This window comes from Pelobates fuscus, chromosome 2, assembly GCF_036172605.1.
Source record: "Pelobates fuscus isolate aPelFus1 chromosome 2, aPelFus1.pri, whole genome shotgun sequence".
NCBI lineage: Eukaryota > Metazoa > Chordata > Amphibia > Anura > Pelobatidae > Pelobates > Pelobates fuscus.
Genome location: NC_086318.1, coordinates 9,158,538 through 9,185,641, shown reverse-complemented (window position 1 = coordinate 9,185,641; position 27,104 = coordinate 9,158,538). Strand labels below are relative to the sequence as shown.

The 27,104-nt window shown below is 47.5% G+C and overlaps 1 protein-coding gene across 2 annotated transcripts; it reads right to left on the bottom strand.

Annotated features, from left to right (window-relative positions):
* Nucleotides 1–216: 216 nt before the first annotated feature.
* Nucleotides 217–25,581, bottom strand: LOC134586420 (zinc finger protein 287-like). 2 transcript variants are annotated; one of them, XR_010086571.1, is made up of 8 exons: nt 25,522–25,581; nt 24,541–24,667; nt 17,193–17,294; nt 16,922–17,113; nt 15,715–15,825; nt 8,278–9,258; nt 7,515–7,661; nt 1,477–1,554 (listed from the first exon to the last, which is right to left on the bottom strand). XR_010086571.1 is itself a non-coding variant. In XM_063441932.1 (6 exons), exons 1-6 carry the CDS (start codon nt 25,549–25,551, stop codon nt 818–820), a joined length of 1,299 nt encoding a protein of 432 aa, XP_063298002.1. In that variant the 5' UTR covers nt 25,552–25,581; the 3' UTR covers nt 217–817. The 2 variants fall into 2 exon arrangements, 1 of the variants encoding a protein (XP_063298002.1); XM_063441932.1 differs by lacking the exons at nt 7,515–7,661; nt 8,278–9,258 and having other exon boundaries at nt 217–1,554.
* Between the last annotated feature and the right edge of the window lie 1,523 nt (nt 25,582–27,104).

Here is a 27,104-nt window from a genome sequence, read left to right as displayed (position 1 = left end):
TCTTGAAGGATGATGGGTCATCGTGTGGGCCATAAGAACTATTTTAGCGAACAGTCAGATGGGTGGAAGGTCTGCTTTATAATTTAAAAGTGCCATCGGATTTAGGCTCTGAATATTGCCAGATTTGTAGTGTTATGTCACCTCTAGCTCAGGAATATGTTTAGAAAAAAAATAAATATATATATATATATATATATATATATAACAGAGCATACTGAATAGATGCAGGAAGTGGCCAACACATAGGACCAGGAAAAGCGATACCCACTAGCAGACTGTGCACCCAGGGAGAGATGTGTTTGATTTAGACACATGGAGACTTGCTAGAGCTGGCATTCTTCTATGAATGCGGTTGTTGGATACATTGAGCCTGGCCAGGATTAGCCCCCTGAGAATTAAAACGAGGTTCTGCTGGGGATTCGTCATAAAATACTGATTTTAAGTTGCACCAAACTGAACCAGAACAAGTTTGGTTTGAGGAAAGTGTCCTGAAATCAGACATTTTAAACCAGAAATATGGGTAGGCAAAGGTTTGTACGCAGAAAGTGAATACTGTATTGTGACAATGGACATTAAGAGTGCGCTCAAAGCATCGGTATCCCAATCTGCATGGAACTCCCATAATGAATTACCCACAATGTACACAACGTATGGAGCCACGGTATAAATGTCACTCACACAGTCACTATACTCAACTGTGGACACCAACAAGGAATGGAAAACTCACTGTGAATCAATTAATGGACAAAATGCAAAGTTCCATCAATAAAGATTAATTTGGACAAAGTCCAAAAGAATGTAAAACCACAGCAAGTGTTTAGAGTGATTGAGAGCTCCTTGCTGACTCCGAGCCACGTACTTCTCTCTCTCCTCCATGAAGGATATCTTCCACCAGGTGCACCCGGCTGTGCATGCGTAGTTGAGACTTGTATATGAATAACTGATGACAGCGTGTGCACTGATGGGGACGGTTTCCGGTCAGGTGGGTGCGTTGGTGGCGGTTTAGGTCAGAGTTCTGGCTGAAGCTCTTGGGGCACAGGTTGCATTTGTACGGTCTCTCTCCAGTGTGGGTGCGCCTGTGGTGGATGAGATTGGAGCTGTGAGTGAAGGTCTTGCCACACTGATTGCATCTGTAAGGTCTTTCCCCTGTGTGTGTTCGCTGGTGATCTCGAAGCTGCGTACTGCGGCTGAAGCTTTTAGGACACTTCAGACACTGATAGGGGCGTTCTCCGGTGTGCGTTCTCATGTGCTCTTTCAGCTGAGTGCTTCTGATAAAGCTTTTCTCACAGTGAGCACATTTATACTGTTTGACCGTACCGGTGTTACTCCGCAGTCGTGCTTGTTTACTGCTGGTCACAGTAGGGAGCCCCCAGCCAGCAGGAAGCATACCGGGCAGCAGGTGGACACCGGGAAAGGAAGAGCCATTCTTCTGAACATACTTCTCTTTCTCTTCCTCAAAATAGCGAAGCAGACTCCCCATCACGAAGTCTGGTATAGGCCGAGCATGTTCTGCGGTCTTCGATGGGGCGGTGTGTTCACTATGGACCGCCTTATCTGGGAGAAGAAGAGGGATTGCGTTAAATTACAGATGTAAAGTGTTTAAATATCATAGAGCAGTGGTTTCCAACCCAGTCCTCAATTCCCCCCGAACAGTCCAAGATTTCAGGATTACCCAGTTGTCTCTAAGGTGTTTTTTTTTTTCTTCGTAAAACACTTTAGACACAACAGTGTAATCCCTGAATCCTGGACTGGTTGTGGGTACTTGAGGACTGGGTTGGGAACCCCTGTCAGGAGGATTCAGCATTTGGAATAAGAGCCCAGGGTGTGTACTAGGAATCATTGCATCTAAAACTTGTCAGACTAGCAGTGGACACTTTACAATTCACTAGCCACATGGATGTCATGTATTGTAACAAACATACACAGGAATGCTTCAATAAGAAGTCAGCTTGTCTTCACTGGAAATAACATCTTCAACGTGTGAAATCGTCTTGCATCAGTCTTTATTTAATACATAATATTTACTGAATTTGTTGATTTGCAGGCGGTTTAATCACATGCACAGTCAACACAGTGTTCCAAAATAGGGAGCAGAACATACGGCCTAAAACACACACCGCCAAGTCATCACAGCGACTGCAAACAAGAATGTTTCCCCACTGGCCAGAGAGGACAGAATGCCCAGACTGACACTCACGGACAACCTGTCAGCATGATGACATGCTATATAGAATTTGTTTTCCTCTTCTATATAACATTTTCAAGATATACACACCGCAAACTATCCAGTTACAAAAGATTCCTTATAGATTAAAAACGGGCGGACAGATAATAATCCTCGAAATTCACTTTAAATCATGGTCGTTTCATAAAAAAAAAAAAAAAAAAATTATATATATATATATATATAAATTTGATGCAAGGGTTATACAGCCAGCGTGTTAAAGGGTTACTCCAAGCATGATGATCACGTCAGTGGTTTGACACGGTACCTGGAGTGTGTATGTGCAGTGTCTCACTGTGAAATGCTGAACATACGAAGATTACCCCCTCTGCTGCCGGAGCTCTAGTTTCACCTCAGCCACGGTCATTAGGAGTCACTAGGCAGCCAGGACCAAGAGTTCTGATCAGGCATATATTAATTCTTAATTCTCACCCACTAATTAATTCTCACCCACTATCCTTCCAGCGAGTGGCGTCAACAAAGGAAGATCAGGCAGAGGATAGCCTCCTGCAGATCTGTACACTACACTCTGCTCTCACTGCACTGAATCTCCACCACTGCCTGCAGAACCGCATACACTGCACTGAATCTCCACCACTACCTGCCGAACCGTATACACTGCACTGAATCTCCACCAATGCCTGCGGAACCATATACACTGCACTGAATCTCCGCCACTACCTTATACACTGCACTGAATCTCCACCACTACCTGCTGAACCGTATATGCTGCACTGAATCTCCACCACTACCTGCCGAACCGTATACACTGCACTGAATCTCCACCAATGCCTGCGGAACCATATACACTGCACTGAATCTCCGCCACTACCTTATACACTGCACTGAATCTCCACCACTACCTGCTGAACCGTATATGCTGCACTGAATCTCCACCACTACCTGCCGAACCGTATACACTGCACTGAATCTTCGCCACTACCTTATACACTGCACTGAATCTCCACCACTGCCTGCAGAACCGCATACACTGCACTGAATCTCCACCACTACCTGCCGAACCGTATACACTGCACTGAATCTCCACCAATGCCTGCGGAACCATATACACTGCACTGAATCTCCGCCACTACCTGCTGAACCGTATATGCTGCACTGAATCTCCACCACTACCTGCCGAACCGTATACACTGCACTGAATCTCCACCAATGCCTGCGGAACCATATACACTGCACTGAATCTCCGCCACTACCTTATACACTGCACTGAATCTCCACCACTACCTGCTGAACCGTATATGCTGCACTGAATCTCCACCACTACCTGCCGAACCGTATACACTGCACTGAATCTCCACCAATGCCTGCGGAACCATATACACTGCACTGAATCTCCGCCACTACCTTATACACTGCACTGAATCTCCACCACTACCTGCTGAACCGTATATGCTGCACTGAATCTCCACCACTACCTGCTGAACCGTATACACTGCACTGAATCTTCGCCACTACCTTATACACTGCATTGAATCTCCACCACTGCCTGCCAAACCATATACACTGCACTGAATCTCCACCACTGCCTGCTAAACCGTATACACTGCATTGAATCTCCACCACTGCCTGCCAAACCATATACACTGCACTGAATCTCCACCACTGCCTGCCGAACCGTATACACTGCACTGAATCTCTGCAACTGCCTACAGAACCGTATACACTTCACTGAATCTCCGCCACTACCTTATACACTGCATTGAATCTCCACCACTGCCTGCCAAACCATATACACTGCACTGAATCTCCACCACTACCTGCTGAACCGTATACACTGCACTGAATCTCCGCCACTACCTGCCGAACCGTATACACTGCACTGAATCTCCACCACTACCTGCCGAACCGTATACACTGCACTGAATCTCTGCAACTGCCTACAGAACCGTATACACTGCACTGAATCTTTGCCACTACCTGCATAACCGCATACACTGCACTGAATCTCCACCACTGCCTGCCGAACCGTATACACTGCACTGAATCTCTGCCACTGCCCGCAGAACCTTATACACTGCACTGAATCTCTGCAACTACCTGTCGAACCGCATACACTGCACTGAATCTCGGCAACTGCCTACAGAACCGTATACACTGCACTGAATCTTCGCCACTACCTGCATAACCGCATACACTGCACTGAATCTCCACCACTGCCTGCCGAACCGTATACACTGCACTGAATCTCTGCCACTGCCCGCAGAACCTTATACACTGCACTGAATCTCTGCAACTACCTGTCGAACCGCATACACTGCACTGAATCTCCGCCACTGCCTGCATAACCGCATACACTGCACTGAATCTCTGCCACTGCCTGCGGAACCTTATACACTGCACTGAATCTCTTCCACTACCTGCCGAACCGTATACACTGCACTGAATCTCCACAACTGCCTGCCGAACCGTATACACTGCACTGAATCTCCGCCACTACCTGCCGAACCATATACACTGCACTGAATCTCCACCAAAGCCTGCGGAACCATATACACTGCACTGAATCTCCGCCACTACCTTATACACTGCACTGAATCTCCACCACTACCTTATACACTGCACTGAATCTCCACCACTACCTTATACACTGCACTGAATCTCCACCACTACCTGCTGAACCGTATATGCTGCACTGAATCTCCACCACTACCTGCCGAGCCGTATACACTGCACTGAATCTTCGCCACTACCTTATACACTGCATTGAATCTCCACCACTGCCTGCCAAACCATATACACTGCACTGAATCTCCACCACTACCTGCTGAACCGTATACACTGCACTGAATCTCCACCACTACCTGCCGAACCGTATACACTGCACTGAATCTCTGCCACTGCCCGCAGAACCTTATACACTGCACTGAATCTCTGCAACTACCTGTCGAACCGCATACACTGCACTGAATCTCGGCAACTGCCTACAGAACCGTATACACTGCACTGAATCTTCGCCACTACCTGCATAACCGCATACACTGCACTGAATCTCCACCACTGCCTGCCGAACCGTATACACTGCACTGAATCTCTGCCACTGCCCGCAGAACCTTATACACTGCACTGAATCTCTGCAACTACCTGTCGAACCGCATACACTGCACTGAATCTCCGCCACTGCCTGCATAACCGCATACACTGCACTGAATCTCCGCCACTGCCTGCGGAACCTTATACACTGCACTGAATCTCTTCCACTACCTGCCGAACCGTATACACTGCACTGAATCTCCACAACTGCCTGCCGAACCGTATACACTGCACTGAATCTCCGCCACTACCTGCCGAACCGTATACACTGCACTGAATCTCCACCAAAGCCTGCGGAACCATATACACTGCACTGAATCTCCGCCACTACCTTATACACTGCACTGAATCTCCACCACTACCTTATACACTGCATTGAATCTCCACCACTGCCTGCCAAACCATATACACTGCACTGAATCTCCACCACTACCTGCTGAACCGTATACACTGCACTGAATCTCCGCCACTACCTGCCGAACCGTATACACTGCACTGAATCTCCACCACTACCTGCCGAACCGTATACACTGCACTGAATCTCTGCAACTGCCTACAGAACCGTATACACTGCACTGAATCTTTGCCACTACCTGCATAACCGCATACACTGCACTGAATCTCCACCACTGCCTGCCGAACCGTATACACTGCACTGAATCTCTGCCACTGCCCGCAGAACCTTATACACTGCACTGAATCTCTGCAACTACCTGTCGAACCGCATACACTGCACTGAATCTCGGCAACTGCCTACAGAACCGTATACACTGCACTGAATCTTCGCCACTACCTGCATAACCGCATACACTGCACTGAATCTCCACCACTGCCTGCCGAACCGTATACACTGCACTGAATCTCTGCCACTGCCCGCAGAACCTTATACACTGCACTGAATCTCTGCAACTACCTGTCGAACCGCATACACTGCACTGAATCTCCGCCACTGCCTGCATAACCGCATACACTGCACTGAATCTCCGCCACTGCCTGCGGAACCTTATACACTGCACTGAATCTCTTCCACTACCTGCCGAACCGTATACACTGCACTGAATCTCCACAACTGCCTGCCGAACCGTATACACTGCACTGAATCTCCGCCACTACCTGCCGAACCGTATACACTGCACTGAATCTCCACCAAAGCCTGCGGAACCATATACACTGCACTGAATCTCCGCCACTACCTTATACACTGCACTGAATCTCCACCACTACCTTATACACTGCACTGAATCTCCACCACTACCTTATACACTGCACTGAATCTCCACCACTACCTTATACACTGCACTGAATCTTCACCACTACCTGCTGAACCGTATATGCTGCACTGAATCTCCACCACTACCTGCCGAGCTGTATACACTGCACTGAATCTTCGCCACTACCTTATACACTGCATTGAATCTCCACCACTGCCTGCCAAACCATATACACTGCACTGAATCTCCACCACTACCTGCTGAACCGTATACACTGCACTGAATCTCCACCACTACCTGCCGAACCGTATACACTGCACTGAATCTCTGCAACTGCCTACAGAACCGTATATGCTGCACTGAATCTCCGCCACTGCCCGCAGAACCTTATACACTGCACTGAATCTCCGCCACTGCCTGCCGAACCGTATACACTGCACTGAATCTCTGCCACTGCCCGCAGAACCTTATACACTGCACTGAATCTCTGCAGCTACCTGTCGAACCGTATACACTGCACTGAATCTCCGCCACTGCCTGCCGAACCGTATACACTGCACTGAATCTCTGCCCCTGCCCGCAGAACCTTATACACTGCACTGAATCTCTGCAACTACCTGTCAAACCGTATACACTGCACTGAATCCCTGCAACTGCCTGCAGAACCGTATACACTGAACTGAATCTCCACCACTGCCTGCGGAACCGCATACGCTGCACTAAATCTTCGCCACTGCCTGCGGAACATTATACGCTGCATCTTCCAGCCGTGCCCGACTCACACAGTGCTGACCATTACACTATGCCCTCTGCATCTTACAGTTACATCTCCACCCTCAGTCTGCCTAATATTATAGGCAGCAATGTGTCTTACAGCAGTCTCTTGCTACCCCTGCTGCATTCCAGTAATTACAATCTGGAACGTACTGTCAAATCTCAAGCTGCTGTCCCAACAAATTATCAAAATATTTACCTATGAAATAAAATGGGTAAAATAAAAATCCCAACATGAGCACCTGTCTCTTTACCTCTTGGAGCAGATTACAGTTCTGTGCTTTATGTTTTAAGGCATCTTCCGTGTATCCTTGAGGAGAGGGTGGCAGGTTTCACTGCGAGTCCATTGGCTCAGTCACAGCACGGGGCCCAGGACGGTACCAGACGTGGGAGATTGTTCACTGTAGTGTTAAGACATAAGCTGGCAATGGTCAGGCCAGGAGATTAATAGCACAACGAGGCAGTAAAATGCCCAAACAGATTGCATTCTCCTGGAGGAACTGCTAGTGTTCGTGTGAAGGAGGGACTGGTCCGAGAAATACAGAGACAGGGACAGGGCAGTGTTTAAATAGAGAAGTACAGCAGACAGAAAAAGCCAAAGGAAAGCGGAAAAGGTAGAGCAACCATCACCAAACATAACCACATTTAGGTGCCATGGTCACGGTGCCTGGATATAGTTAATGTACGGAGGAATTCATTGTCTCCATTAAAAAATATCTAAAGAACTCGGCAGTAGAAAAAAAAAAATCCATTAAATGTAGACTCTCTAAACTAAATATTTAAGAAGATAAACTGAATGGTAGAAAAAAAAAATCTATATTGTGTGTATTACTGTAGATCACAATCATCGAGGTTTCATTATATGAGACTTTGAGCACATGCGACTCTTCACATTCAAACTAAGAAATAAAAAATTAAGTTCTAGCTGTTCTGCGTTCATTAACTAAACTTCATTTGAGAGTGAAAGATTTCTCTTTTTATATTAAATTACCAGCAGGTCAATGTGCTTTGTCTTACCATGTGCCCAGAGAGAGATGAATTCATTGTCTGCGTCCACCTTTCTCTGGTAATACTGGGGGGCGGCAGGGGAAGGAACGGGTGGATTATCCATAAGGATGGGGATTCTACACATTGTTTTCGGCCACAATCCCTTCTTCAATGTCCTGTTAAGAATCTCTACCACGGCCTAAAGAAGCTTTAATGGGTGGACAGGGAAACTGTAAATTCAGTGATATAGTTAAACAGAGTGTGCGCAGAGACAGCGTCCAACAAAAACAAAATCCCCAAAAAACGGGAACAAAATGTATTCTACTACAAACGCAAAGTATTTCTAGAAATAAATAGGAAGGTTATATCGAAAAAATTAAGACTCATTAAGGCAGTTCTGTGCAGTCTGTGCCATCTGCTCGTGGAGTGCAGAATAATCTCTGTTGTGTTGTACCATGCCATCATCCATTACATTCATTTCAGACAGCCACTCGTCCATCTTCTCTCTCATGCTTGGATTAGTGAAGGGGAGAGAGTAACAGTGTATGTTGTGTGTTTTTTTGAAGCTGTTTAGCCAGCCATTAGAGGCCTTAAAGTCTCGAACCCCCAGCTCACTGGCGATCTGCAGAGCTTTTTCCCGGATGATACGGTTTGAAAGAGTAATGTCACTGTCTCTGGCAGACACAAGCCATTCCCACACAGCAGCATTGACCTGGTCATTGGTTGTCCTCCTCCGGCGCCGAATGCGGTCGCCACTCACATTGTTCTGGAGTGCATCGAGCAATTCCTCTCTGCGTCTGATGATCTGAATAATCTGAGCCCGACTGACTCCAAACTGTGTTGCCAATGATGCCACAGTCTTATTATTCTCATAGGCGCATAGAACCAAGATTTTGTCTTTCAGCTTCAGCCCAGTCCGCTTGTTAGACGTCAATCTCGGCCGGCAACCCTTGGATGGAGAGCGAATTGGCGTGCTGTTTGTCCCTCCAGTGCGGTCATGTATGGTTGGTGCTGGAAGGGACAGGAAGGAACCAGGTTACAGGTCTAAGTCGGAGAAGTACCAAAAGGTCCAAACTTTCCAAAGCTGAAGAAACTACTCCCCCAACAGTTAAAGCCAAACATCTTACACCAAGGCCAGTGGGAGGACATTTAAATACCTGCACTTACAGCAAAGCTTCTGAAAAGCCATAATCACATCACATGAAAAACTCTCCACAAAAGCCAACAATCTACGCACCATGGCAGAAAAGCACGTTCATTCTCCTCTCTAAGCTCTGAATCTCAATAAATATCTGCTTCATGTTGTCTAATGCTGCAAGACGTGAGTATATTGACAGTTTCCCCCCCCCCCCCCCCCCCCCCACAAAATATATTCTAAGAAACTAAATCTATTATAAAGAACGAGAACAGCAAATACCTAAAGTCTGCAGTCCCCGGTTATATAACAATACGCTGGGCAGAAATATGGCAGGAGAGATAAAGTAACAGATTATGTTAATATCAAAACACTTCATAAACATTCAGAAAATTTACATAAAGCCATGAATACATAGGTTTCTAACATACAGTCGGCATAACAAACATCTGAGTGTAAATAGTTGTCGATGTTTGTAAGGAAAATTCCCTTTTTGGGAATCCAGATTCTCAGTATGCCAGATAGTACATGTTGCTCATGACACCTCGTTCCTTGGAGCATCACACAGATCAATACCCCTGGGGCCGAGATATTTGCTCCAGGATCTATTATGGCTGAGGGGGTCAAGGACGAACCAGGTTACCGGAGTCATTCAGTTCAGGGTGAGGACCAGCAATACAGCAAAGTAAATATAAATGAGACTTAGTAGATTTTTAATTTTTTTTCTTATTGTGACCCTGTCATGGTAAGTTTGTTTGCCGTGTATACATTGCAATAATGGTGTCACGAGCGATTTGACAACTTATCTGGGTCTTGTAGCGCGTTCGCAGCCTCATACTTTAAGAGAACCCAGGGCCATGCTATGCCACACTTATTGGCAGAGCGTGCCAGCTGAGAGACATCTAGCTCCCCCTGCTGGGGAAGACTGGATGCAAAGCAAACAACCAGATAAGCTGTCAAGACGCAACAAGGGCACTTCTGGCTCCATTACCGCAACAGTGGGCTGTAGTTGTTATGGTACCTAGAGAGTTCCTTTAAAAATCTTGTGTGGTTCACTCTGTTCTCAAAGAAAACAGCTAGGGGCTGTGCGGTGATTACTGAACCACGGCTAGGGGCTGTGCGGTGATTACTGAACCACGGCTAGGGGCTGTGCGGTGATTACTGAACCCCGGCTAGGGGCTGTGCGGTGATTACTGAACCACGGCTAGGGGCTGTGGGGTGATTACTGAACCCCGGCTAGGGGCTGTGGGGTTATTACTGAACCCCGGCTAGGGGCTGTGCAGTGATTACTGAACCCCGGCTAGGGGCTGTGCGGTGATTACTGAACCACGGCTAGGGACTGTGCGGTGATTACTGAACCCCGGCTAGGGGCTGTGGGGTTATTACTGAACCCCGGCTAGGGGCTGTGGGGTTATTACTGAACCCCGGCTAGGGGCTGTGCGGTGATTACTGAACCCCGGCTAGGGGCTGTGCGGTGATTACTGAACCCCGGCTAGGGACTGTGCGGTGATTACTGAACCACGGCTAGGGACTGTGCGGTGATTACTGAACCACGGCTAGGGACTGTGCGGTGATTACTGAACCACGGCTAGGGACTGTGCGGTGATTACTGAACCACGGCTAGGGACTGTGCGGTGATTACTGAACCACGGCTAGGGACTGTGCGGTGATTACTGAACCACGGCTAGGGACTGTGCGGTGATTACTGAACCACGGCTAGGGGCTGTGGGGTGATTACTGAACCCCGGCTAGGGGCTGTGCGGTGATTACTGAACCCCGGCTAGGGGCTGTGCGGTGATTACTGAACCCCGGCTAGGGGCTGTGCGGTGATTACTGAACCCCGGCTAGGGGCTGTGCGGTGATTACTGAACCCCGGCTAGGGGCTGTGCGGTGATTACTGAACCACGGCTAGGGGCTGTGCGGTGATTACTGAACCACGGCTAGGGGCTGTGCGGTGATTACTGAACCACGGCTAGGGGCTGTGCGGTGATTACTGAACCACGGCTAGGGGCTGTGCGGTGATTACTGAACCACGGCTAGGGGCTGTGCGGTGATTACTGAACCACGGCTAGGTACTGTGCGGTGATTACTGAACCACGGCTAGGGACTGTGCGGTGATTACTGAACCACGGCTAGGGACTGTGCGGTGATTACTGAACCACGGCTAGGGACTGTGCGGTGATTACTGAACCACGGCTAGGGACTGTGCGGTGATTACTGAACCACGGCTAGGGACTGTGCGGTGATTACTGAACCACGGCTAGGGACTGTGCGGTGATTACTGAACCACGGCTAGGGACTGTGCGGTGATTACTGAACCACGGCTAGGGACTGTGCGGTGATTACTGAACCACGGCTAGGGACTGTGCGGTGATTACTGAACCACGGCTAGGGACTGTGCGGTGATTACTGAACCACGGCTAGGGACTGTGCGGTGATTACTGAACCACGGCTAGGGACTGTGCGGTGATTACTGAACCACGGCTAGGGACTGTGCGGTGATTACTGAACCACGGCTAGGGACTGTGCGGTGATTACTGAACCACGGCTAGGGACTGTGCAGTGATTACTGAACCACGGCTAGGGACTGTGCGGTGATTACTGAACCACGGCTAGGGACTGTGCGGTGATTACTGAACCACGGCTAGGGACTGTGCGGTGATTACTGAACCACGGCTAGGGACTGTGCGGTGATTACTGAACCACGGCTAGGGACTGTGCGGTGATTACTGAACCACGGCTAGGGACTGTGCGGTGATTACTGAACCACGGCTAGGGACTGTGCGGTGATTACTGAACCACGGCTAGGGACTGTGCGGTGATTACTGAACCACGGCTAGGGACTGTGCGGTGATTACTGAACCACGGCTAGGGACTGTGCGGTGATTACTGAACCACGGCTAGGGACTGTGCGGTGATTACTGAACCACGGCTAGGGACTGTGCGGTGATTACTGAACCACGGCTAGGGACTGTGCGGTGATTACTGAACCACGGCTAGGGGCTGTATAATATTTATTTTATATATTAAATATTTAATATTTGTAGATTCCAGCAGTTATAGAATTTGTTACTGAAAAGTTAAAGCGGCACTGTCATGCCGAATCCCAATTTTTTTTTTTTAACCCCCCTTCCGCCTCGACTACATCCAATTGACCCCCTTGTCACCCCCAAATGCCCCTAAGCCCCCCACATTACATATTTTTTATTCTTTATTTTCTGCCCCGATCTTTATTCAGGGCGCCGCCATCTTTGTGTGGGTAGGTGAAGTCCCTGTGGGACACGTCATCTGCCCACACTAGACATACTGTGAGATTCCCGCACATGCCCAGTGAAACACCTGGACATGCGAACGGGAATTCCATCAATTCATTCATTCATTCAGACAGACGAATGAATGAATGAATAGAAAAAAATCAAACAAACAAACTAACACTGAGTATCAGTGTTCGTTTGTTCGTTCAGTTTGTTACAAGGAGGGAGCTACCGGCTTGCAGCTCCCTCCTTGTAATATGTAAAGACAGAAGCGGCAGGGAGCAGAGCTCCCCACCACTTCCAAAACCCCCAGGTCCCCCCCTCACTCTATGGGGGTCAATATGACCCCCATAATAGCACAAGGGAGATTAAAATCTCCCCAATGCCCCTACTTGCTATACAAGCCACCCAATCACAGTGCTCTGTCATTTTACACAGCGTGGGAAAGTTCTTTGGAATTTTTTTATAGGTTAGTAATTTTATTCCCCCCTCACTATTTTTAGGGTGAGGGGGGTAGGTAGGGGATAGTTTGTTTTGGGTGAGGGGGGGGTTTCATTTAGGGCCCCCACCCACCGCTCAGGGGTGGGGGCCGGGGGGGGAGGACAGTAGGTCCCCCCACCCCCTCTTATTGTTTTATTAGGGCCCCCACCCACCGCGCAGGGGTGGGGGGGTGGGGTGGGGAGGACAATAGGTCCGTCCCCCCTTATTGGTTTAATAGGGCCCCCACCCACTGCGGAGAACGCCAGCAAAACTGCCGAATTGCATCCTAACAGAATGAAAAGAGTTTCTCCATTGGTGTTAGGATGCAATTCGGTACTTTGTTCGTATCGGAATTTCATTCTAATGAATGAAACTCCGATCCTATTCATTGCTGTGGCTGCATCTTGCAGCCGCTTAGTAGATAACTCCCTAATTCCCACGGTATCAGGGAGCTATCTACTAAAAGGCTGAAAGACCTAAATTGGTCTTTCAGTCAAATTTACTAATACTAAGTAAAGATTACTTAGTATTAGTAAATAATATGCCCCTACTCGCTATACCGCGAGTAGGGGCATGTCTAGTAAGCAGCGAGCAGCCTATAGCTGCTCACTGTAAAAAAAAAAAAAAACTGGCGTTCTTGTTATTAGTTTTTTTTTTTTACTGCTTACTACACATGCCCCTACTCGCGATCTAGCGAGTAGGGGCATATTATTGACTAATACTAAGTAATCTTTACTTAGTATTAGTAAATTTGACTGAAAGACCAATTTAGGTCTTTCAGCCTTTTAGTAGATAGCTCCCTGATACCGTGGGAATTAGGGAGTTATCTACTAAGCGGCTGCAAGATGCAGCCACAGCAATGAATAGGATCGGAGTTTCATTCATTAGAATGAAATTCCGATACGAACAAAGTACCGAATTGCATCCTAACACCAATGGAGAAACTCTTTTCATTCTGTTAGGATGCAATTCGGCAGTTTTGCCGGCGTTCTGTCTAAGTGACAGGACGTTCGGCAATACTGACAGGAAGCATTGTGGGAACAGGGAGGAAAGCCCACCACAGGCACGCGATATGCCGCCAGCCCACCACAGGCACGCGACATGCCGCCAGCCCACCACAGGCACGCGACATGCCGCCAGCCCACCACAGGCACGCGACATGCCGCCAGCCCACCACAGGCACGCGACATGCCGCCAGCCCACCACAGGCACGCGACATGCCGCCAGCCCACCACAGGCACGCGACATGCCGCCAGCCCACCACAGGCGCGCGCGACATGCCGCCAGCCCACCACAGGCGCGCGCGACATGCCGCCAGCCCACCACAGTGAGGAGTTAGAGGAGAGATACTCTGCACATTCTCCTATTAATAACTAGCCTACAAAGCCTGGTTAGAGTAAAAACAAAATCGCACATCACAGAAGGATCCCTTAAACTTTTAAAGTGTTAATTGAAGAAAAGCACTAAGAACAGCTGTTCAACAGATCACCTACCGAGCAAACTTCACAAACTGATTCCATTTACACAACACAGAGGTAAACAGATCAGACAGGAGGATTCCATTTACACAATACAGAGCCACCGGGTAAACAGATCAGACAGGAGTATCCCATTTACACAATACAGAGCCACCGGGTAAACAGATCAGACAGGAGGATTCCATTTACACAACACAGAGCCACCGGGTAAACAGATCAGACAGGAGGATTCCATTTACACAACACAGAGCCACCGGGTAAACAGATCAGACAGGAGGATTCCATTTACACAATACAGAGCCACCGGGTAAACAGATCAGACAGGAGGATTCCATTTACACAATACAGAGCCACCGGGTAAACAGATCAGACAGGAGGATTCCATTTACACAATACAGAGCCACCGGGTAAACAGATCAGGCAGGAGGATACCATTTACACAACACAGAGCCACCCGGTAAACAGATCAGGCAGGAGGATTCCATTTACACAACACAGAGCCACCCGGTAAACAGATCAGGCAGGAGGATTCCATTTACACAATACAGAGCCACCGGGTAAACAGATCAGACAGGAGGATTCCATTTACATAATACAGAGCCACCGGGTAAACAGATCAGACAGGAGGATTCCATTTACACAATACAGAGCCACCGGGTAAACAGATCAGACAGGAGGATTCCATTTACACAATACAGAGCCACCGGGTAAACAGATCAGACAGGGGGATTCCATTTACACAATACAGAGCCACCGGGTAAACAGATCAGACAGGAGGATTCCATTTACACAATACAGAGCCACCGGGTAAACAGATCAGACAGGAGGATTCCATTTACACAATACAGAGCCACCGGGTAAACAGATCAGACAGGGGGATTCCATTTACACAATACAGAGCCACCGGGTAAACAGATCAGACAGGAGGATTCCATTTACACAACACAGAGCCACCGGGTAAACAGATCAGACAGGGGGATTCCATTTACACAACACAGAGCCACCGGGTAAACAGATCAGACAGGAGGATTCCATTTACACAACACAGAGCCACCCAGCACACAATTCAGAAGGAAGGGATCCTTTGTATGATTGTTGTATAGAGTAAGATTATTCTCACCGCTGGGTGAAGAAACATTTTCTTCTGTTAGAGAGGAGCTGTGTTCCTCAGAGGGGGGCTCCTCCTCCTGCTTTATCCACAAAGACATCTCTGGGTTGAAAATGGCCGAATCTATGAGACCGGAAACAAAGAAAAAACAACAATATAATATTACAATACAACAACATTAGGTACACCCCTCATCAAAGCGAGTAAAGGTAGTCTGTCAGCATATTTAGAAACAGGATTTTCCAATCCGTACATTAGGTGATGGAAACTACTGGGGGCTTGTGGCTCTCATTATTGCAAGTGCCAGGAACATAACCTACATTATAGCTTCCATTGAGGAGGTTTTTTACACATGGGATTGCGAAATAAAAGGAGGAAAGAGATTCTTGTGCTGTGTTAATCACATGGTTCTGGGGACGCTCTTTAATATAGTACTGGAATAAAACTGCCCAGCACGTACAGTGACCACTTACAATTTCTGCTCACCGACATTGGTTTGGAATATAGTTGTATTCTGACTGGTTGATGATGGCAAAGATTGAACAAGAGGGAGAGAAACAATGACATGGATGGCAAAAAATATATATATGAATAACAAAACAATGATTTTCGGGGCGTGCTAGAGGGACGATGCCACGCATACGGGGCGTGCTAGCGGGACGATGCCACGCATACGGGGCGTGCTAGAGGGACGATGCCACGCATACGGGGCGAGCTAGAGGGACGATGCCACGCATACGGGGTGAGCTAGAGGGACGATGCCACGCATACGGGGCGAGCTAGAGGGACGATGCCACGCATACGGGGCGAGCTAGAGGGACGATGCCACGCATACGGGGCGAGCTAGAGGGACGATGCCACGCATACGGGGCGAGCTAGAGGGACGATGCCACGCATACGGGGTGTGCTAGAGGGACGATGCCACGCATACGGGGTGTGCTAGAGGGACGATGCCACGCATACGGGGTGTGCTAGAGGGACGATGCCACGCATACGGGGTGTGCTAGAGGGATGATGCCACGCATACGGGGTGTGCTAGAGGGACGATGCCACGCATACGGGGTGTGCTAGAGGGACGATGCATACTAGACAAATGACGTTACATTGCCACATGTTAGAAGGATAATGCTGAATCGTCAATGACAGGGATTACAGGATAAATGGTAGAAAGAAAGGTGGGACAATGATGTAAGAGGACATTAGTATGGGTTTAACTCACGGGAATCTTCATCATCTTCGTAGTCGTCCTTATTTACTTTCGGAGTGGACGTTTGACAACCCTGGTCACTGTTAACCTCTTCCATTTTAACCCTCAGGAAGATATCTGGTTTAATAAGTGGAAGTTGAGACATAGAATCACTGTCCTTGATGTTCTCTTCCTTCAAACTCACGGGTGACTCCCACACCGTGTCTAAAGAGGAAGACAACAATGAAAATTCTATATCCACAAACAATGCAAACAATTAGAGGCAAGTCTTTCCAGTCCTTACCATCTGGAGACATATCCTCCTCCTCCACTTCATTAGAGCTGTAATATGGTCCATCTGAACGCTGAACTTTCACCAATATACCCGGATTAGCAATCTCATAACCTACCAGGAAGACAACATTTATGAAGATTACTTTAGCTATTTTGCAGAGGCCTCTCATAGAAACTGCAGCACACTGTAGTGGTTATGATGCCTGGAGTGTTCCTTTAACCCCTTAACACCGCAGCCAAATGTACAAGTTGTGAACAGAACAAAACGTAAACAAAACCTGGCATTTGCGCTATAGGTCTGTCCAACCGTAATTCACCTCTTTCATATGAAATGCATCCCCCCTTATTATATATCATTTTATTCAGGGGAAACAGGGCTTTCATTTAACATCAAATATTTTGGTATTAAACATAATTTAATATAAAAAATATATTAAAAAAAATGGGAGAAAAAAAGATTTTTTTAATTTTTTTTAGTTCTATGTGACATTTTAACTGTGGATGTCAAAATACTGTTTGCTTTTACTGCAATACAATACACATATTTGTATTCAGCGATGTCTCACGTGTAAAACAGTACCCCCTATGTACAGGTTTTATGGTGTTTTGGGAAGTTACAGGGTCAAATATAGCGTGTTACATTTGAAATTGAAATTCGCCAGATTGGTTACGTTGCCTTTGAGACTGTATAGTAGCCCAGGAATTAAATTTACACCCATAATGGCATACCATTTGCAATAGTAGACAACCCAAGGTATTGCAAATGGGGTATGTCCAGTCTTTTTTAGTAGCCATTTGGTCACAAACACTGGCCAAAGTTAGCGTTAGTATTTGTTTGTGTGTGAAAAATGCAAAAAAACGCCAATTTTGGCCAGTGTTTGTGACTAAGTGGCTACTAAAAAAGTCTGGACAAACCCCATTTGCAATACCTTGGGTTGTCTACTATTGCAAATGGTATGCCATCATAGGGGTAATTTTCATTCTTGGGCTACCATAGGGTCACAAAGGCAACGTAAGCAATCTGGCGAATTTTAATGTGAAAAAAATGAAACACAAGCCTTATATTTGACGCTGTAACATTTGAAAACACCATAAAACCTGAACATGTGGGGTACTGTTGTACTCGGGAGACTTCGCTCAACACAAATATTTGTATTTCAAAACAGTAAAAAGTATTGCAGCAATAATATCGTCCGTGTAAGTGCTGTTTGTGCATGAAAAATGCAGAAAACGTCACTTTTACTGGCGATATCATCGTTGTAATACATTTTACTGTTTTGAAACACTAATATTTGTGTTCAGCAAAGTCTCCCGAGTAAAACAGTACCCCCCATGTACAGGTTTTATGGTGTCTTGGAAAGTTATAGGGTTAAATATAGTGCTAGCAAATTAAATTCCCTATACTTTCGGCATGGGTTGTCAGGCAGGTCCCGCTAATTGTAATTAATTAGGATACCTAATTATGTAAAATTATTACATAAATATATGTGTAGAATTAATATATGTATATATATAAACATATGTGTATATGTAAAAAATAGATAAAATTCGTATCTTGTAATACCTTTTTTATTGGACTAACAGAATTTTTTAGTGACAAGCTTTCGGGATAACCTCCCTTTCTCAAGTCTGAAGCATTTCTGAGCAAGACGACTGGAGTAATACGGCTACAATTTCTACTTGAAAACATATGTGTACCGCACAGAAGAGAATTGAAACCACCAATTACCTACAAGGGTTCAACCCAGACGCCCTCACCCCGGAAGAAGCGGAGGGTCTTGAAGCGCCCATCACCGAAGGGGAACTTAAGCTAGCCCTAAAATCGGCAAAAAACGGTAAGACACCGGGCCCGGACGGGTTCCCGGTGGAATACTACAGAAAATTTAGCGATGACCTAATACCGAGATTAGTAAAAGCCCTTAACAACCTACGTGATGGAGCTTCCTTTCATAAGGAATCCCTGGCGGCGACGATCACAGTGATACCTAAACCGGAGAAGAACACGGAACAGGTGGGTAACTACCGCCCAATCTCCCTCATCAACACCGACATAAAACTCTTCTCGAAGATACTCTCCCTCCGTCTGCAAGCCTTCATGCCTAGACTGGTCCACCCTGATCAGACAGGCTTCATCCCGGGCAGGGAAGCCAGAGATAGTACGCTCCGGCTCTTCATGCTACAACACCTGGCGAAACACCTGCAGAAGAAGCTACTTTTACTATCCACGGATGCGGAAAAAGCATTTGACAGGGTGAACTGGCACTTCATGATGGAGACACTGAGGAGGGTCGGTGTCGGAGAGGGAATGATGACCTGGATCCAGACGCTGTACCATCAACCTAATGCCAGAGTCAGGGTGAATGGAGCCCTCACGGACAGTTTCGAGATTCGAAACGGAACCAGGCAAGGGTGCCCACTCTCGCCACTTTTGTTCGCGCTCACCCTGGAACCGTTCCTTGACAAAATCCGCAACAACCCCCGGATCCTGGGCCTTACGCATAAGACTCAGGAACACAAAGTAGCCGCCTACGCAGATGATATGCTGTTCTTCTTAGCCGAACCCCTTGAGTCGCTCCCACTACTCATGAGCGAATTCCGGTTATATGGTACACTATCGGGGCTTAAGCTCAACCTGCCCAAATGCGAGGTCTTGAATGTGACGGTCAGGGGAGAGGAATGCGCCACCCTGCAACACCAGTTTCCGTTCCACTGGTGCACGGAATATATGACATATCTCGGGCTCCGGGTCACACCTGAAGCTAGAGATATATACGCGCAGAACTACACACCCCTCCTGACAGACATCCTTGACGACCTTAAGAGATGGAACTTCAACCACATCTCCTGGCAAGGTCGTATAGCAGTCATTAAAATGAACATCCTGCCAAGGATATTATATAAGTTCCACACCATACCTCGCACAATCCCACCGGCATTCTTTAAAACTCTCCGCTCAGCGTTCCTCAGATATATATGGAAGGGAGAGAGAGCCATGATCAAACATGACACACTCTGCCTTCCCAAACCGTGGGGAGGACTAGCCCTGCCTAACCTCCACAAGTACTACCAAGCCACGGTTCTACAACGCATCAGAGACTTCCACTTGGCGTCCCCTCACAAACGGTGGACCTCCTTAGGCCGGGAATTAGCGAACAACCACCTACACCTCTTCCTATGGTACAAGGAAGCAGACGCCAAGAAGGACCTCGGGGAGGACTCCCCATTGATCCCCATTGCCCATAACACTTACATAGGCGACGGAATACCGCCTCCAGCATGGCCGCTACCAAACCAAGACGGGTTCATACCACTTCATATGGCGGTCACAGACAGGGGGATGAAGACGCTACAGGACATATCGGAAATAGAGAGACCCACGTTGATGCACCAATTTCATTATGCCCAACTTAAACACTTCTATCACAACTTGCCGCATAGAAATAGACTGCACAGAGACTTAACGTGGTTTGAACAGTTATGCTTCCAGACACCCGAGGCGGAAGGTACAGTCTCCACAATGTACCAGCGACTGGCGACAGGAGAGAGGGAGAGGAAAGATACCTTCAAGGGGCGCTGGGAAGACGCACTGGACAGAGAATACACAGAAAGTCAATGGGAGCAAGTACTATTGCTACAACATAAGAGCTCTTCTAGCTCACAATACCAGGAGACGAACTACAAGTTGCTATCTCACTGGTACCGCACCCCATCTCTGCTACACCGAATCAGCCCAGAAATTCCAAACACATGCTGGAGATGCGAGACTGAGACCGGGACCCTCCAACATATCTGGTGGGAATGCGACGGTATTAAGCCATACTGGGTGAATGTTGGAGACGAAATACGAAAGATACTAGGCGAACCTCAGAACCTGACGGCAGACCTAGCCCTACTGCACCACACGGATAAATCGCTCTCAGCTTATAAAAAGTCGATCCTTCGACACCTCTTGAACGCGGCGAAGACACTGATACCACTGCTCTGGAAGAAGACGCACCCGCCGACGATCGGACAATGGAGACGTAAAGTGGATGATATCCAAAAAGCTAAATCCATAATAGCCAACCTGCTGGGCAAACAAGAAAAGCATGCGGATCAATGGGGACCCTGGTTCTTCTACCGCTCGCAAAACACAGATGATGACTGAAAGGGATGTGGGAATACGGGGCCCGGGCTTGCCTGATACAACTTCCCTACCTCCCCACTGATCTGCCATATCCTCGCCAGGGGCCGGGGGACAGGTGGGCAGGGACCCCGGTGGGACCGGAGCGGAGGCCTCACCACGGTTGGGAATGGATATCCGGGGGACGGGGTTAAGGGAACGCTATCAGCGCACAGAGTAACCAGACTTGCATGCAACGCGCGTAGGGAGATAACTATTTTCTTATAATATAGAACACACACACACTGGCAACCGATGCAACACAAGAGAGACTGACACCACACTGAGCAGCACGGGGGAGGGCGGGCGGATGGAGAGACAAGGAGAGGTACATATGGGACGCACACCACACCTACCACCACACGCACATACCAGCACCTATGACCACCTAAATTGACACCCACACATACACCTGAAGCAAGACTGGCCCAGAGATGACTCCCCAGACACTGGGTACCTTAGCAGACAGATGGACAGCGGGAACATACTGGCTATGGACCACAGGGAACGCATGACCCGACAGCTACCACTTAGATGGCAGGGACAAATAGGGGAGCAGGGGGTCCACAGACGCTACCCTAGCCCCGTTCTCTACACTGGACACCCTGGTACCAGCAGAACACATGAACAAACCACTGGTGAGTCATATCAACTCCCAAACGCAGAACTACCTCAAGGCACCACATAATTCCCACCGACGGCTACCGGGGAGGGGGGTGGGGGAGCGGATGCCTCATGCACCCCAGAGAACACATGGTAATAAGACCGTAACAGCTAACCCCTGACCCAGCCTAGTAGTAAACTGTGTCCTGTACTGCCATTCCCACCACAACTGCCACCTGATACCTACCAACCCAAGCTCAAGTAGGGATATATAGGCCCATACTCGAAGTGCTAGACCCACTCTCCGAGCTCCGAACCAAGTCTTGCACCTAACATCATTAGACCCTGGTGTATGTTATGGTTGGATAGGTTGCTAAACAGACACCTAGAGCATGTATCTCTCGACACGTCCCTCTGTGAAAAGCTATAGATACTACGCTCAATGGCCCCACTTGTCACTTCCAATGGCTCTCCCCGAGATCTGAGTGGCCGCACACGGGGGGGGGAGGTATGGGGGGAAGGAAAACAGAAAACAGAATGTTAACATGTTGGCAGTTAATGATGATATGCTCGTGTTCAGAGGTGACCTGCGTGTCGCTTCAATTGAAAAGATAACTTACAGTTTTTGCATGTTACCGTTGATGTTTTGATCGCCGGGACCTGCGTGTCCCACTTAATGTCTACTCAAAGTTGACTAACTGAACATAACACTTCAATAAACACATATTTACAAAAAAAAAAAAAGAAAACATATGTGTATATATACGTATATATATATAATTTTTTTTAAATATTTTTATTTATATATAGGTATATATACGTATATATTTATGTATATAGATATATATATTATGATATATATTATTTTGTTCTACGTGTATTTTGATATAAATATATATATATATTATTATCACAATACAGTTAGAACGAAATAACACACATCTATATATTTATTTTTTTTTTAAATATTTTTTTAATTTTATTTTTTTACGTATTTACATATATATTTTTTTTTATATTATATATAAATATATATATAACAATAATTATATATATATTTAATCAGCATCAGTCTACGTGTAATTTGATATTAATATATATATATATATTTATTAATATTTAAATACACGTCGTGTATGTGTAAGTGTGTGTGTGTGTGTGTGTGTGTGTGTGTGTGTGTGTGTGTGTGTGTGTGTGTGTGTGTGTGTGTATATATATATATATATATATACACTTAGATCATATATATATAATACATATGATCTAAGTATATTTTATTTGTAACTGTAATTTTTTTAATTTATTTTTTGAACTAATATTTTATTTTTTTTACAGGACAGGGGGCAGAGACAGTGTCAGCCAGTGATTTCACATCACTGGCTGACACACAGGATCAGTGATCACAGTGACTGCCTGTCACTGTGATCACCTCCTGCAGATTGGGTAATTGACCACAGGGGGGAGTGCCTGGGTGGTACAAGCACTCCCCCCTTCCAATCTGCAGGGGGATCACTGTGCCAGTTACATGTGTCAGCCAATAGGCTGACACATGTAACACTGATCGCAGTGACAGGCTGTCACTGCGATCAGAGTGCTTTGAGATCGCAGTGACAGCCTGTCACTGCGATCAGACTTAGCAGATCGCGGTCAGTGACCCCAGGGGGACTGCCTGGGGGGCCAGGTAAGTCCCCCGACCGCGATCTGCACAACGGGAAAGCCGCCGGCCGCATGTGTCAGCCGATTTGAAATCGGCTGACACATGCTGAATACTGGTCGCAGTGACAGCCTGTCACTGCGATCAGAGACTGCAGATCGCGGTCACCGGCCACAGGGGGGGCCAGGCATCTCCCCCGACCGCGATCTGCAGCGGGAGAATACCGCCGGCCATGTGGGCGGCAATAAAAGCGAGGACGTACTATTACGCCCGCCGGCGTTTAGAGCCGGTTTCTGCGTGGCGTAATAGTACGTCCTCCGGACTTAAAGGGTTAAAGAAGGGGTAGTCAACGTGGTCCCTATCGGCCACTAGTGGGCGGTGGTGAGTTTTGCAGTAAACCACCAGTGGGTCTTGAAGGCCGTGGACCACGGCACACATGGAAGATCCTTTCATCTCCTCTGCCGGCCCATGTATAGCCAGCCTTGCTGCAAGCCCTATCGAGCTGGTGAGGACATCAAAGATCTCCCTCACCGGCCCGCTGGCACTTGTGCTCGCAGGAGGAAAGGAGAGTCAGCCTACAGGAGGTGCAGGACCACCAGGGCTTGCATCATTATGTCCCCCTCCCTGGTAAAAGGTAAGAAGGGAGGGAGAGACATTAAGATAGATTTTCACATCTCACCCACCTACACACAGCATAGACCCTATGCAACACACACAAAAAAGTAGAATAGAAAATAGATCAATTTAAGAACATTAAAAAAAAATTTTAAAAATGCACTTGCGCTGTAAAATGAGTTACTGCGGCACTGGTGGGCGATAAGGAAATTTTACCATCAACAAAGATACAAAAGTGGGCGGTAGGTATCAATAGGTTGACTACCTCAGCTTTAAAGTATTCAATCACAAAAATCTACTAGGTGGGAATCAAGCCATACACACCAAGAGCAGTTAGCGCCCCATGGATCTCTTTCATGACATTCCTGTAGAGTTTTCTCTGCCAGTCTGCCAGCTGCTCCCACTGGTGTAATGAGAAGTAAACTGCCACATCGTTAAACGTTACAGTGCCCTAGAAAAAACAAAACAAATAACGGCATTTACGATATTGAAATCCACCACACTGAGCATTGTGAGCATGGCGTACTCTGAATTCCCGAAAACCAGTAGCAAATAAAACAAATTAAATAAGCCGCCCGGGGAAACTGGATCGCTACAACAGAAGGAACTTCCAGAAATCCTGTCCTGGAGGTTCCTGCTGATGTGGGGTAGTGTCTTTTCCTCATGACAGATCCAATTTCCTGTAGCGGTGTAGTTAATATTTGTTGGGATGTGATATTGGGGGGGGGGGGGGGGAGGAGTGATATGGGGGAGGAGTGATATGGGGGGGAGGAGTGATATGGGGGGGAGGAGTGATATGGGGGGGAGGAGTGATATGGGGGGGAGGAGTGATATGGGGGGGAGGAGTGATATGGGGGGGAGTGATATTGGGGGTGGAGTGATATTGGGGGGGGGGAGTGATATTGGGGGGGAGTGATATTGGGGGGGAGGAGTGATTTGGGGGGGGGAGTGATTTGGGGGGGGGGAGTGATTTGGGGGGGGGGAGTGATTTGGGGGGGGGGAGTGATTTGGGGGGGGGGGAGTGATTTGGGGGGGGGGGAGTGATTTGGGGGGGGGAGTGATAATGGGGGGGGGAGTGATAATGGGGGGGGGAGTGATAATGGGGGGGGAGTGATAATGGGGGGGAGTGATAATGGGGGGGGAGTGATAATGGGGGGGGGAGTGATATTGGGGGGGGAGTGATGTGGGGGGGGGGAGTGATGTGGAGGATGTAAAGGGGGGAGTGATATGGGAGGATGTAAAGGGGGGGGGATTCTGTCAGTCTCCCTCGTTCTCTCGCTCCCCGGCCAGTCTCCCTCCGGTTACCGGATCCAGGATCTCCTCCTCCTCCGCCATGTCAGTTATTGCAGAGTCTCCCGGTTTCTCTCCCCGCCGCTCCCGCTCGACTTCCGGGTCACAGAAACTACTTCCGGTCTGCGCATCAATGCCAGCGCTGCGGGCTCCGGAAGTTGTCACTGACACACCGGAAGCTGTCACTGACGGCTCATTGGTCTCCGGAAGCTGTCACATAGTTACCAACATTTGAAGAAAAAAAAAATGTCCAGGGACACTGTGACAATTTCTCACACAGACACAATAAAACACACATCACAGATGCATACAGTGACACAAACTGACACACACAGAGATACACAGAGAGATACACACAGTGACACAAACTGACACACACAGTGACACACAGAGAGACACACAGAGATACATACAGTGACACAAACTGACACACACAGTGACACACAGAGATACATACAGTGACACAAACTGACACACACAGTGACACACAGTGACACACAGAGATACATACAGTGACACACACAGATACACACAGTGACACACAGAGATACATACAGTGACACACAGTGACACACACAGATACACACAGTGACACACAGAGATACATACAGTGACACAAACTGACACACACAGTGACACACAGAGAGACACACAGAGATAAACACAGAGATACATACAGTGACACAAACTGACACACACAGTGACACACAGAGATACATACAGTGACACACACAGATACACACAGTGACACACAGAGATACATACAGTGACACAAACTGACACACACAGTGACACACAGAGAGACACACAGAGATACATACAGTGACACAAACTGACACACACAGTGACACACAGAGATACATACAGTGACACACAGTGACACACACAGATACACACAGTGACACACAGAGATACATACAGTGACACAAACTGACACACACAGTGACACACAGAGAGACACACACAGAGATACACACAGTGACACAAACTGACACACAGAGATACACACAGAGATACATACAGTGACACACAGAGATACATACAGTGACACAAACTGACACACAGAGATACATACAGTGACACAAACTGACACACAGAGATACACACAGAGATACATACAGTGACACACAGAGATACATACAGTGACACACACAGATACATACAGTGACACACACAGATACACACAGAGATACATACGGTGACACAAACTGACACACACAGATACACACAGAGATACATACAGTGACACACACAGATACATACAGTGACACACACAGATACACACAGAGATACACACAGTGACACACAGTGATACATACAGTGACGCACAGTGATACCGGAGAAACTGACGGAAGCCGAGCACAGAGAGATGGACACAGGTTTCTTCAGGAAGGAAGAGATTCTTTATTCGATTCACCGACCGGGACTCAGAGGGACTAATGTCACCAAAAAACAGCAAAGTCTGAGCCCTGATCATACAGTGTAGGTCCCTTATATAGACATATAGCTCCTCCCATAATCAGTTCAACCTACACATACTCTTATCCATCAACCGAATAGAGACTAAATTCCTGTTTGACCACATGGCTTGCCCAGCA